The sequence below is a fragment of the Apteryx rowi genome, unplaced genomic scaffold (assembly GCF_003343035.1).
Source record: "Apteryx rowi isolate R43461 unplaced genomic scaffold, aptRow1 scaffold_719, whole genome shotgun sequence".
Taxonomy (NCBI): Eukaryota; Metazoa; Chordata; class Aves; order Apterygiformes; family Apterygidae; genus Apteryx; species Apteryx rowi.
In genome coordinates, this window is record NW_020451004.1 from 37,728 (window position 1) to 52,935 (window position 15,208).

Genomic DNA, 15,208 nt, shown 5'->3' on the forward strand with positions numbered 1-15,208 from the left:
AATAATCTACCTTTAAACAGTGAGTCCTCAGCATATAAAGCCAGCTTCCGTTTTTTGTTTGTGCTTATGCATTCAGTCAACTAGACAGTCTCTGTCTGGTACCCATGCCGTTCAGTGGTATTACTCAAAAATGACCTATGTATGTAAGAGAGAGAACAAAAGGATGGTCACTCTGACAACAGCATCTTCAGAGTGATGCAGAAATTATTTCTCAGCCTGTATTTTGTGTATTACATCCAGGAACCATAAAGACTAGTCTGATTTGAGTGTATTTCTGGATAAAAATTCTTTTCCAAGTCTGACTTCTCTGCTCTTTGTCTTCCTGCCTCCTGTGATCTTGTCCCCTCTTTTATTTTTGCCACATTTTCCCAAAGGGATCAGCACTGTTTTACCAAACAGACTTCAACCATCTTTTTTCCCCTCACTGCGTATTAGTGCTTTGGTTTTCTGCTGCACTAGCCTGTTGAAGCCGTCACTGTGCTGACTATTCTCTGCTTCTTTCATTATTATCATTAACTTGTTTTATTTTGTTTGTTTGCCGTACCATCTAATCACTTCCTAAGCAAATTACATGAGGTCTTTATTTTACTTTCTGAGCCCTGCTTCTCTCAGCTCACTGGCAGCAGTAACCATCTCTGCTTTAGATGCAGATATATATTGGAGATGACTTGTTTTTTCCTAACATTTTACATTTTTGTCCTGTTCAAGTTTTAAAGTCATTGTTTGAGTGTTTTCATTTATGGAGGGAAATTATTTAGAAAAATGAAACAGATAATTTCTGCAAGTTTTCCCCCTGCAATTGAAACCAATCAACAACAGAAGGACACATTTTTGTTTCATTGTTTTTTCCCCTAAATAGTGTTCCTTCAAAGGAACCTAGCAGTGTCAGAGGCTTGAGATGCTGTGTTTCAATGGACAGGGTCTTTAAGTTTATCTGTTTCACTAGTCTGTAATTTGGTAATGGTTAAAACATGTCCGTGTAAATTAGACATTTACATCCCTCAGTGAATTTCAAGCGTCCTGAAACAAATGCGTTTTGTTTTGTATGCCTTTGTGTTTGGTTATGTCTATGCATTTCCATCCTTTTTCTGTTTTTGTTTTTGTTTTTTAAGACATAACTGAGCTTGTTTGAATCATTGCAAATCAAGATTAAAGCCTAGAACTAGCATCATAAATGATCAGGAGAAAAATGAGGAAATGGAATAGAGGAATAGAGAAAAATGGAAATGGAACTATAATAATGGCAGGTGATCCATTTGTAGAGACAAACTGTTATAAACTGCACAAACTGAAAATTGTGTCATTTCAGTCCTGGATGAGGTTTAGTATTATTTCACTGTGGAAGTAACAAACCTGTTTCCTGATACTTGGAAACAGAGTTTTCCAAGGACTGTTTTTGTGAACAGGAAGCTGGAAATGGCTTGTAATATAGAGAAAATTTTGTAGCTAGTGGTTTTTTACCCCCAGTATTGACCAGACTCTTGTTTTGTAAAACTTTGGAAGTTAAACTGTTTTGAGAGGAACGCCGATTACTCCCATTAGCTGAAGTTGTGTGTGTATGTATAAATACATACTTATATACATACATACATATGTGTGTGTGTGTATTTATATATATGTGTGTGCCATGAGGGAGATGAGTCAATTCTGCAGGTGTGGCCCATGCTTTCTAATGACTTCTAGTGTTCCATTTGAGTGATGAGGCTGAATTTTGTCAGAAATGATTGATGGCATCTGTTGGGAAAAGCTTGTAGCCACTGCAAAAAGCCTACTGGAGAATGAGGTCCAAGTCAACTGCTTATAGCTATTGCTTCTGTATTTTGTTTCGGGATTGTACAAAAGGTAAGTTACGATTGAACATACAGTTGGTGTGTTGTTAAATTTTGAGCTTAGCGTAGTGTGTGCTGCTTGAAGGGCTCTGAATATAGCCACCTTCTGCTGTTGACTCAGTGTGCAGAAAGAAGTGACAAAATAGCTGAGAGAACAGATTCCACATAATTTCGTTAGTGTCTATCCTATAAACAAGAGACACCCAAGATGAAGTTTTTCATCCTGGTAGAAAAGAAAGGAAATGGTTTCCTTGTTCAAGAAGGTCTCAGAAAACAGTTTTCAAGTAGCTGATCGAAGAGTAGGTCAACAACAAGAGTCATCCTCTAGTTATCAGGAAATTCTGACAAGGAGGTGTCATCAGAAAGGAAAACCAGGATCCTCTGCCTTTCAGTTTTTACCTGTTGATCAAGAGCAGGTAGCGTGAAAATCATTGCTATGTCTCTTAACTGTACTGAAAGAGAATAATTTTTTGAACTTTTGTTCAAAAAGGAACAGGAAATGTGGAAGGAGCAAACTGAAAGCTGTGCAGTTGCTTTTCCAGTGCACTTCAGTATCTCAATAACAGTGTGGATGAAGTCCAGTTTTCCAGGGCAATAATTATTTGTCTGGACCATAGGTGGCTCCTTTTTCTTTTTGTGGTCACAGATTTGTTTACTCTGTACTTTGCAACTTCTACAAAATCTGCTCTCATAGCTTCTTTTCGTCTGCCAAATACTGGGCAGATAGTGGGATGCTGTAAGTAGAATATCATGGATTTTAACTTGCTTTCTCTTATTATAGAGATCTAGATCGTAAAATTGGTGTAGTTTTCAACCAGTATTTATAGTCTCTTAATTTCATAGTGTGTGGTGAATTTTCTGGACAGTCTTTAATGCTTTTAGCCATGACTTTATGGGTCTGCAGAAAGCTGAGTAAAATGAAACAGACCAACCCTAAAACAAAAACCTAACTGAGAATATAACAAGCAAACTCTCCGAATTTATTGTCTTGATACCAAGAAGAAATTACAGATGCTTTTTAACCTCCTCCTCTCTTCATTTTGCAAAAACCATTCCRGATAATAACAGCAAAATAATCGGCGAGGTAAGCTAGCACTGATGATAGTTTACTTTAAACAGATGGCTAGTACCTGGTAGGTCACCTGGTAGTGCGCTCTTTGCTGATTGTACATTTGTAAGTGTTTCGTACAGCCTACAGTGTGCCAAAAATTAAAGAGCTTTTACTGCTTTCTTTGGCTAAGAATTCCACAGTCTGTTTTACTCTTTTCTAGTATTCAGTTTCTGTTTTCCTTAATATGATGTTGGACTAACAAGTATCGATACTAGCTGATGTTAATTGGAGGTGAGGTTCTTTGAACCAAATGCTTGTGCTTTTTAATACTGGTTCATGTGGAAAGGAGTAACCCACACCTCAAAATGTTATTAATGCAGCTGACTACATTAGTAGTGTGTCCATAGGAAATTATAAAGTGAATGTAGAATATTAATTAATTGTACTTCTAATAAAATAACTGTGTGATGTTCTCGTGGTTGTGTACGTAGTAATCCTATAGCTTTGTATTCCCTGTCCCTTGTTATTTCAGTCTCACTCCTGCAGGCCCCTCAGTTATCTGTAATACTCACTTCTGCCTGTGCTTCACATTCAGTCCCCAATTCTACTGAGACCCACAAAAGTAAACTTTATGTGTTCTTAGTAGTCCCATTGTGGTAAATGGGACAACTTGCAATTTGTAAAGTTATTCGTATAGGCAAATCTTTGAGAGAGGGGGAACTGAACTGGGGGACTTAGTAGTAAGCAACTATCTTGCATTGCATATATGTTTATTTGTATTATATTTACAGTGATAGGAAGTAATGAAACCAGACTGGGTAATAGTGCATGCAGGTTTGTTATCTTTAAAAAGCATGTACTAAATTTCCATCACTGAATTATCTCTATCACCTCTTYACAAGCTGTCTTCTTCCTTTACGTTTTGGCTTTCAAATCTCGACCAAAGTCATTACTGGAAACAATATTTCTTTTTTGTGTGCTGCTTGTGTTTTGTGGATGGCTCTCAGCAACAGAAAATGCATGTCCAGTAGCACTGGAAAACATGATGGACACCATAAGTAAAGGATCTTCTAGATGATGGACAGGAAAAGGCCTTTATTTTGCTTTATTTTCAAGTTCAGCACTTTCCTGTTTCTAAAATACTTTAATATTAATTTAATTTCATTAGTGAGTAGAGCTTATTTACTTCTGGAAATGAGAAGGATAATATAAAATTATTTGATGAGATGGAAACAGTTGTGTGCAGAGTGAGAATGGTAAGAGGATTGCTTTCAAATGGCACATAAGTATTGCTTTTCAGCTCTCTATTCACTACTTGAATGAAGAGTTAGGTTTCAATATGTAAATGCAAGTATTTGCATTTAGAATTTGAACAACTTTTGTAGTGATTAAATTCAAACAGCTATGTTGTTTATAGTTTGTCTTTTCAGTATCTTTTTACCAAAAGTTGCTGTAATTTTATATTACAGAATACTTTACTATCTTCAGTGAGAGGAAGAAATTGAACTTCAAATATGTTGCAGAAAATTTAAGAGGACTTTTTGCAAAATGTTACTTTCTGAAAAGGTTGATGCCTGTTATATTAGTTCAAAATAGTTTAATTTAAAGATGCAAAATACATGGAGATCGAGGAGAACAAGAGTGTTTTATCAAATAGCTGGAGCATAACTGGAGTATCTGAATTTCCCAGAAATATTGTTTCAGCAGAAGTTAAAGGTAGACTAAGAAGAATGATAGCATGAAGGGATCTTATCTTGTTCAAATAATAAAGATGGTCCAGCTTTAATATAGCAGGTTTAACAGAACAATGCCCTACCGATATTACTTAAGCTTTTACAGCATCCCTTTGATGTTGTCTGACTGCCCTCTTCAGGATGGCTGTGAATATGTTAGTCTGCTTGATGTAAAATACCTGATTCTAGAAATAACCAGGCCAATGTGTAAATCACACATTTTTTATAATTACAAATTTTGCCTGCAGAGTAACTGTGATAATTAGCAGCTTTTGGTCAATCAGGTAATAAGGGTGAAAGTTTAGTTTCATTGTGCTTCATAGGATTWTTTTTTTTTTTTTAAGAGATGATCAAATTTCATTTTAACTCTTTTTCATGATAGATATTCTTGTATACAGTATATTCCTTAATATAGCTTTACTGGAATTATAATATAGCTTGTGCCTGAGGCTGATCTCAGTTATAAGGAAATAGGATCAGAGGCGTCAGAAGAGCCCCTATCTTCCTCTTCCCCCCTCCTTTGCTTTCTCAAAATACAATATAAATGACTAGTGCACAGTTTCTCTGTTGCAGTAAAAGCAAATTTTGCAGATACAGCTTTTAAATAAATAGTATTCTGGACCATCATATACATTAAACTGATTTTACAGAAACACTGTTTTGAGAAAAGCTACAGAATGCAGTTACACTATTCTTTCATCCTTCCACATACAAAGATAAGTTGCCAAATGGTGAAGCCTTGGTTTGGACTCTATAATAGATACAATTAATATGTAATATGGAAATAGAGAAGGAAAATACATAAAGCCTGAAGTAGTGCAAAGATTCTTTCAATTCTTTTTTTCTGAATTATTTGTCCATATGGATATGTCCTGTGGGAGAATCTGTGGTTGTATGGTTCGGGATTTTGTATTTGGAGAACTTCTTTGCTGGTAAGGATCCCAGATCCTTCTCCTCTATGCAGAGACAGCGAAGGACTGCTGACAATATTGCAATGAGGAGGCTTTTTCACAAGTTTGAGTAGTAACAGTGTGACTTCCTAATGATGATAGAAAAGATTTTTTTAGTCCTCTGTGTTGTGCAAAACTTATCTTTTATCACTTGTAAAACAAGTTTTATAGAAATATTGCTGAGTGTTTTATGCTACTTACAAGCTGCTGTTCCATTAGTTACTATAATTTCTCCAGTGTTTAGCAGTTTTTGTTCAAGTAGGCAGACCTCCATCTATGGTTTTTCTACTTCAGGAAGAATACTATAGTCACATTTCTTTGTTTTTTCCACTAATTTCAGAATTGATGTATATCTGTCTTCAGTGAGTAAATCCTGATATTGTACCCRAGAGCCGTGCAAGCATCTCTTTGCATGGATCTGTTAGCAGATTTGGGTGATGCCACTCAGGCTACTCCTGTTTCACTCCTGCTTTAAGGCTTTTAATTTTGGAAAACATTTGTTTTCCTTTTTTTGTTAACATATTGTGGGATGTCTTTGGTGTTAGTTTGATTTTACRTATTTGTAATTCTGGGGAAGGTGGGCAGGAAGAAGCAGATTTGTGTAATTAGCTGAAACTTCTTTTAATTGATAGTATCAGTGTTGAGAATGATGGTTACAGTCTCTTTGTTGCTAGTGAATGCCACACTGATGTATGCTTGGTTCTTTTCTCTAACAGGCAAGCTAATGAAGAGTATCAAGTGCTGGCCAATTCATGGCGCTATTCATCTGCTTTTTCAAACAAACTGTTTTTCACAATAGTGGATTATGATGAAGGGGCGGATGTTTTTCAGCAGGTAAATATTAGATACTGTGAAACTTCTTAAATTGCTTTGTACAGACCAGTTATTTTTAGAACTGCATGCTAATTTGCTAAATAACATGAGAAAACTTGTTTTCTGTTTGTGGGTATATACCTTTGTAAGTGTTTCATTATATAAATTTTCCCTGGTTACAAATACCAGGTACTAGAGTTTCTATGATATTAGCAAAGACCGATTATACAAATGGCCACTTTTAGCATTTTCCAAATATAGTTTACAATATTTGATTTTAGCTGATAGTAAATTTATGTGAAATTTTGTCAACCCATTGTTAATTTGGTTTTCTGGAGTTAAGTGCAGTGTGAGTAACTTTACATTTAAATATTTCCTTTACTTTATCTTTGTGGAAAAAAGCTCTTAATTAAAAGTCTTTATGTGAGGTAGTCTTCAACTCTAATACTCTGTGTTTGTTTGGAAGTTCTTCAGGGAAAAGAGCAGAGGTTTTTTTCAATTTTGTGGAGCGGTTATGAAGGGTGAGGAATCAATTTTTGGAGAATAGTGTAAGGTCTACTGTGAAATTGAGTAGTCGAGAAAAGTAAAATGCAACCCTTGAAAAATAATACTAAATACCAAAATGCTTTTTCCTGTTTGATATTTATCCATTGGTTGGACTAAGAACACAGATTAAGAAGAACAACAAGTGTTGAAGTTCTCAGGATTTTTTTTTAACCACCTTCACTGAAATGTGATCTAAAAATTTTCAGGGCAAATGTTTAGTATTTATTGTTCAAATATTAAATATATATAAAAGTTTAATTACTGTGTTTAGTAAATATTTTTGTTTCCAATAATCATCTTGGAATTTGTTGTATAAAAAAAATGGCTGTTCTTAAGATGTTGCTATTAATTTTAGTTCAGATGGGCTTTAAAAAAATTATCCATCCTCCTACATGGTTACAATAATACAAAATATCTTGTTTCATCATTCAGCCAATCAATGCATAATAGTCCTGTCCAATTTGTTCCTTGTTTAAAAAAGCACAAATTCAATTTGCTTCAGATGATACATGTATTTAAAAGCATATAAAAATTACACCAAATTACATTAAATGTGTAAGTTTTGTTGGCTGTCTTTGAGAAATAAAGTGTTAAGAATAAGGGACATTAATGACTGATATCTATTTTAAGGTGGATTTTTCATAAATACTGTTTTGACTTTGTGTTTATGTGTGCATATAATAAGAGATTTAAATTTTACTTACCAGTAATACAATATTGATGCCATAACAAAAAAAAGGAATTTGATTTTGATTTTCAGCTTTTATTCTTATTATAGAGAAATGACAAAGCAGTTGCAGAGCCAGTGCATGCAAGCTCTATACAATGTCAGGAGGTTTCTATATCTTATAAAATGTTGTATTAAAATATTTTGCAACATTTCTCTTAACCTTTTGAGAATATTTGTGTTTCTGAATCAGCTCACTAAAGAAGAGGGCTAGTTTTTGCTTAGATGGGAAATATTTTAATAACTGGTAATTTTTGATGATAAGTTCAGTTCTGTACTTGATTAAATAATATGTTTTGCTAATGTAATAAAACTCATTTTGCAGGAATACAATTAAATAAAAACAAATAAACAAATAAGTTTGCTCTGCATTTGTTATTTAAGGAACTCCATACTGTACCATCTTTAAATATTTCCCCAATTTTTTTGTTAATTTTCAAATGTCTTCAAGTGTTGTATTTCACTGTTTCTGAAATAAACTGAATTTGGAGGAATTTTGTATAGCAAAAGTATATTATCCTGTATCAGCTTGCACAGATCAAGTTGCAAGATAAATATGAAGTTGCAATATAAAGTGGCAAATAAAAAATATAAATGTATTTGTTTATCATCTTTGAGTTTTTTCCCCTATGAAATATAGCTGACAGAACTTACCATCTATCATATTATGGATTTTTTATTTCTTTAATTAAAGACCTCAGTTCCCTTGAGTTTCATTTAAACAACCTTCCAAACTGTATGCACCATGAGTAATTCCATGACTTCAGCATGTGGATTAGCATTCGTGTCATTCCCAGGAGCAGTTACATAGCCTAAGCGAGTTCTCTAGGCCTTTGCGTATTCAGAAAAGAATAAACACTGCTGGATGGGGTCTGCCTTGAAACCAGGGGAAGTCTGGATGAATAGTTTAGACTAGATAACTTCAGACTGGTGAGAGTTAGGCAAGTAAACAATGTCAAAGTGTATAAACTTTTTTCTTCCYGGAATTAGAACCTAATACGCTTTAATAAATTGAAAGAGAGTGGGGACTTTGTTTTACTAATCACACTGCACTGTGTGTAAGAACTTTAGAGCATATGATACTCTTACTCAGAAAAGTTTGCATATGAAGTACCCTATGGGATAACTAAGCTTCCTAAAGAATCTACCAGAAAGAAACAGGAAGGAATGCTCTGAGCACTTTTTTCCACCGCACTGTACTTGAGGATGTATGAAAAGAGTAATTTATATTTGAGAAGGCAAATATTTTTCATACTAATTAGACTTCTGTTGTCTGATACATAAAAGGTAAATATCTGTAAGCCTAGCATAATTAATTTTTTTTTGCTATTTTTTCTGTTTTTATAGCTGAATATGAACTCTGCTCCGACTTTCATGCATTTTCCTCCAAAAGGTAAACCCAAGAGAGCTGACACATTTGACCTGCAGAGAATCGGATTTGCAGCTGAGCAGCTAGCTAAATGGATAGCTGACAGAACAGATGTTCATGTAAGTCTTTTGACAGTTTTAAAAGTTGGAGCCAAATGTATCTTGGTAGTCTGTGATGGACTGACAGTAAGTACCATCTTTCCTTAATACCTTTCTTCTTCTCAAGCATAGACTCTTAAAAATAAACAAAATATGAATTACAGTCATAGCAGTTGTGGTAACTTCTGCAACTTGCAGAATATATTCCAGTCTTGCTTCGTTAAATGTTATGTAATCTTATTCTAAATGAAAACAAGTAGTGATATTGTGATAATTAGTTCTTAATAATTAATGCATGCATGCAGTATTATATACAAAACAGATAGATCCAAAAGGTAGCTGCTTTTGAATTCAGACATACCCATTTGCAAATTCGTTGAAGAAATAATTTTGGGGGGTTGAACAGTTTCTTTTTCTTAAAGAAGAGATAATAATGGAATATTCTGTTTTTAAGTTTTCAGATTAGTAACGGGTTATCTGTTTAAAAATAGTACTTAAAACTATTTTTTATCATATGTTATGTATTTATTAAAGAGAGGGCTACTTTTCCTTATTTAAGGATAACTTTACTGATTAGTCCTTGCAAACCAAGATTTCAGATGCTTCCAGATTGTTTAAATGGAAGGTGATCTGTATGTATACATTTATTTTTTTTCCTTTTCTAGATTAGAGTATTYAGGCCTCCTAACTATTCTGGTACAATTGCACTGGCTCTTCTGGTATCTCTTGTTGGTGGCTTGTTATATCTGCGAAGAAATAATTTAGAATTCATCTACAACAAGACCGGCTGGGCCATGGCCGCTCTGGTAGGAAGATTTTTCATACTAAAATGCTTTTTGATTTGTTCTGTATGTTAGTATGTATGTTTCCATACCTGCACAATAAGTTAGAAGGTATTGCATGAGTACATCGTTCAGAATGGTACCGTCAGTCAAAGATTCATAACCTAGATTTTGGGGCTGACTCTCATTCATGGTGAATATCAGTTGCTAGGTGTTGTTCACTGAAAATCAGCAAATTAATCAATATTATAATTAGCTGTAGTTTTTTGTCTGAACTTTAGCAGGAAAATGTTTTTATTAAAGAATGTTACTGATGTTCATTACTGGTATTGAACTTTAGAGCTTTTTTTGGTAAAAGCAGTAATGTTATGATATACTCTGTGGATATTAACATCAGTGTTTGTATCACTTTAGAATAATCGGAAAGGTTAAGAAAAATAACCAAGGCTTTTATGTGGCTGTGGGAAAGTGATACAAAAACTAAGAAATAAAGACAAAGATTAAATTCTTTGAAAAACTGGTTTCAATAGTACTGACCTTAACATTCTACCATTAGCATAAAATACAGTTGGAAGATCTTGTAGGGTTAACTTTAGAGAAATTTTTAAACTAGTCAATAGACTGTTCGAAATATTAATAAACTAAACCATCAAGCCATAAATGATCAATTAAGTTTGAATGTGCTTAACAGTGTATTGTAGTGTATCCATTTATAATATCATTGTTTTCAAATAATTGAGAAGACTGGTGGAAAAATATGATCTGTGCCACATAGCTGTCTCACTTTTAGATGGGATATAGCTTGTGAGGATAGCAGATGACAATTAAGGTGCATCAGGAAGTGCTTGTTACTGATTCAATTTCTGCCATCATATGACTGACAAAAGAAGAAACATTTGAGAAGCATCAGCTATGGCTTAATTTTCAGAAGCGCTGAGGCAGAAGCATGGGTACCAAGACTGGAAGAGAATCTAGGGTTATTGAGTCCAATCCAGCATTTTACAGCTTAGTAGATCTGCTCCTTCCTTCTGCATTAGCATATTAGTGTATTAATTGAGAACAATATATATTTTTTTCATTTTGTCCTTGTATTTTGTACAGCATAAGCCAAGCTTTTCAACTTTCCCCTTGTAATACAGGTCTGTTTATTCACTCAATTGTTTCACTTGATTTTTCTCAACCTGCATCAGTCTGAATTAATACGTCTTGAAAGTGTGTTGCTAGAATTGTAGATGGAATGTAAAATGAGTTTACCTGTGCATGGCATTCATATTGCAGCTCTGGCAGGAATAGGCTACTGCTATATCCTATGATTCTGTTTGCCTCTTCAGAGCCACCCCATGTTGGTAGTTTGTTGTTCTGCTCTGACTTGAGCGAGAGGATATTTATCTTCTTGTGACACCCTCAGCTGATGAGTCCATTGGCAGCTTGTACTGAATCAATTCAGAGATGAAGTTGCCTAGTACCTGTTGGACTCTCATTCATTTTTATATCTAAATGATTAACAAGATCTTAAAGCAAGCTCTGTGTTTAGAGTGCCTTAATATTTGGCATTATTCTTGAATTATGGTTACTGATTATGCTGTTTTCTCTCATGTGCTGTCATTAGCATTTCCTCCCAGTGTACGTGGCATGCATTTTGTTTAAATGAACAATTTGTTAATCTTCCCCATACATTCAGCAAGGAATAAAATTCAAGTGTAGGAGAGAAGATTTTAAATGAACCACCTACAGGATTAGATTTCAAGTAGACCATTTCCTTTTGTAAATTATGATCTATAGAGCCTGGACAGAATGAGGTTTTCTACCCCTTTTCAATCAGGGGCAGAAAAATCTGTCATCTTAGTACCAGGCTGTCACTTGGAGTATCCTGAGCCCAAATACAGAGTTCCAACAGTTCTATTCCAAAATAGTCTGTCATGTTTTGTTCCATATATTTTTCTAGATTAATATGTTACTCAATGATATWTTTTTAGGATACACTACCCCCAGAAAGCCCAAATTGATATGCATCAGTCTTTTATTGGTGTCCTAATTAATTATCTTAGAGATGACCTGAATTAAACAATAATTAGCACACCAAAATATATATTTGTTCCAGAATCAAATAACAGTATGTAACCAATAGTATTTCCTGTGCTTAATGTAAGTGTAAGTGAAGCATGTAAGTGAAGCTGTAAGTCTTTTGAACTGCTCAGAGGAAAATGCCTCGGCTTGAATCTTCTCCTCTTCTCCACTATTCGTCTTCTATACTTTGACAAAATTCTAGAAAACTGGAAATGGGCCATTTCTCTGTGTATGGATTGTTCCATTGAAATCCATAAAATATGAACCCATTAGATAAATGTGAAGTCCTTAATCACATGTTGCAAATTGCTTATTAATAGGAAGGAATTTGGGAAGCTTTAATTTTGGGAAACACCRAATCAGTATAGGAGTAAACTAGGTGTTTTGGAAATTTTGGATCCCAAAGCATGCTATCGTATGGAAGCAAGGGAGTTTGAAATTTCATAGTGGTAAGCATTGGCTATCAGTGTATCTATCATGTATGTATAAGTTCTACAAGTAATGAGGTATATATTCCTTCTGAGGATATTTTGCAAGTGTTTGAAGTTGTGCAGATTCCAGTAATGAATACAGTGGATTGGTACTGGGTGGTAGCAATAGGAGAATATAGAATGGAGCAAACTGATCTTGAATGTCAAGTGCTATCTGTAGCATACTGAATATTTGCTTTAGGAAAATGATGGAATTCCTGTGTTCTTAGTATACTTAAAATAGATTAAGAGTGGAATAGGACAAGTCAAAAGCTGGAGAACATTATTTGCCTTCTGAAAAGGTCATTTTGAAATACACATTGAAGAGGTGCATCTTGGAAGGAAATCATGCCTGATCCAGGATATAGTGTGTTAGCAATCAAGAAAACTAATCCAATAATCTGAACTGGAAGAATTTGAAAGATGCCTTTAGGATAAGTAACCATGCTGTTAACTCTTTCCTTTTCAATAATATTAATACTTGAAATTAGTTTCTCTCCATTTAAAGAACAAAGCACTTTATGGCCATTTTTTGTTAGACATTACTGTGTTATGAGGCGATGTATTTGTACTGGCAAACATTAAAAATCTTCAGTCATTTGAGAGAATTATCAGTTATAAAGCATATTACTGTATATAAAGTGAATTATTTTATTTTATCCTCCCATATGGAAGCAGATTTTGCCCTGAGGAGCATAAATTAAATGGAGCAATTTAGGAAAGAGTAAAGTGACTGTTTTCATAGAAAGCTCACTTTTAGAGAGCCAAGATTTGTAAACCATATGCATCTGTTGTTTCTCTTTTGGTGTTTTATTTTTCAGCTTTCTAACTTTTGACCTTTCAAAACATCTCTTTGATCTCACCTTTATACTCTTATCTTCAATTTCTGCCCTTTTGTTACCTTCACATAAGCATCTGCTATCTCCTGTGTAATTCATTGACAAAATTACAATGTAAATTTCTCTGCTAAAGCAATCTGCAAAGTATAGAAATAACTATCTAGTCCCCTTTTCCAGTAATGGAAGTGTGTACTCTCCTCACTTCATTGCCTATTATTAATTAAAACACAATCCATTTGCTAATAATCACTACCAATATGTTGTCATCTCCCATATTAATTACAATACTATTGTACTCCAAATCCTGTTACAGGCAAAATGAAACACGCCTTATATTTAAAGCCAAGAATCTGTTCTTAGTGTAATTGAAATCTTACCAGTGTAATCAGAGAATTATTATTAATCTGGATCTGATTATTAAAAAAAAGAAAAGAAAAGAATACAATTACACACACTTCCTAGTATCTTCTCCTTTCTCTAATGTTATGCTCACACTTCCACTGTTTCCTTATGGATCCTGCGGTCGGGGTCTTTAGTGTGGGGCGGGGAGATGTTATAGGGAATCATCAGTGTCCCAGCTTCTTTGCTGAGAGGAGTATGATGTTGAGGCTTTCTTCCTCCTCACTGTAGGGTCCACTGGGGCTATTTTTTTTTTTAAATCATTTTCCAGCGCTTTTACAGTTTGCTCTTTCTTCCTTGATCTGCGACTACACCGTACATTGGAATTTACTGTGTAAATGCGGATTGTCTTAAATATGTTGGATGCTTGTCCTTTGTTTGGTTTGTGACCAGCTCTCAGGTCAGTATTTCTTTGACCACTGGTGAAATAATGACAGGCCTGGGGTCTCYGGTGTCATACAGTGCCCCCTCTCTTATCCTCCCATACTGGTATGCTGCATCCTGTGTTCCCACTTTTGAGACTTCTGCTATTATCTCATACCTCTATTCTTCTACAGTGCATCATTTTGTTGGTTATAAATTTTTCATCCTAAATAGAATAATTACTTGCTATTACGATCTGTATAAAATAAAACAATAAAACACGATTATATTCTGCAAAGATAAACAAAAGTAATATAAACTAAGCATGACCACCTAGTCTTTAGGAAAATTGCTGTTACAGCTAAATAAGTTAAAACAAAACTCCAAGCAAACCAAGACAACTTTGGATAAAGCCGAACAAGAATCAATCATAAGACTTTGCAAAGCTGGTACAAAGCCTATCACTGGAAATGGCAATATTGTGTTTACTGGGCAATAGAGCCTCACTAGCTGTCATTTACTTCACAAATATATTACTAAGCATTCTTTAAAGAAAAGCAGAAGATTATCCTCCCCACTTTAACATAGTTGTTACTAGTAAAAAATAGTCCACTCTGGTTTAGCTAACCATCATAATGTGTACTGTGGCAACCCAATACATTACTTTCCATCCCTCTTAGTCTTGAATTTTTAGGTTCCTGATCCATGTGCTTAAATCACTCTGAGCATACTGTGCCGGTGGGACTATTCATATGCAGTAAAAATGAGCATATACGTAAGTGTTTATAGAAACTGAACCTAACTTGGAGTTTTTGTAAGAAATATGTGTTAGTACATCAGAAGACATGGTTAGGTGATCCAAGCTTTCCATTTCTGTTCTTCTCATTTGGCAATCAAAAAATACTATATTTTTCTCTTTAGGATAGTGATAATGACTATTGCTATGACTGTGATTTTTGTCATGTAGATTCTACAGTATGACCTTCTGCAACAAGTTATGTCCATTTTTACAGTTTTCTTACATCCCTACTGTAATTCCACATTTATTTTCATAGGGAATTTCACTTTCCTACAGACTCCATCATTGTTCTTTGTCATAGCTAAAATGAAACAGTTTTATAGGACACACATGTAAGAATTTCGTAACATGGGACAGATCTTTTTTTGAGAAT

At 34.5% G+C, this 15,208-nt stretch overlaps 1 protein-coding gene across 2 annotated transcripts in view; it reads left to right on the plus strand.

The window, feature by feature from the left end:
* Positions 1-15,208, plus strand: part of TUSC3 (tumor suppressor candidate 3) — a 104,844-nt gene that overhangs the window by 15,287 nt on the left and 74,349 nt on the right. For both annotated transcript variants that reach the window (XM_026087481.1, XM_026087480.1), the window contains exons 3-5: positions 6,280-6,397; positions 8,997-9,137; positions 9,782-9,922. In XM_026087481.1, the coding sequence (XP_025943266.1) occupies positions 6,280-6,397; positions 8,997-9,137; positions 9,782-9,922 (400 nt within the window). The remainder of the gene's footprint in view (positions 1-6,279; positions 6,398-8,996; positions 9,138-9,781; positions 9,923-15,208) is intronic.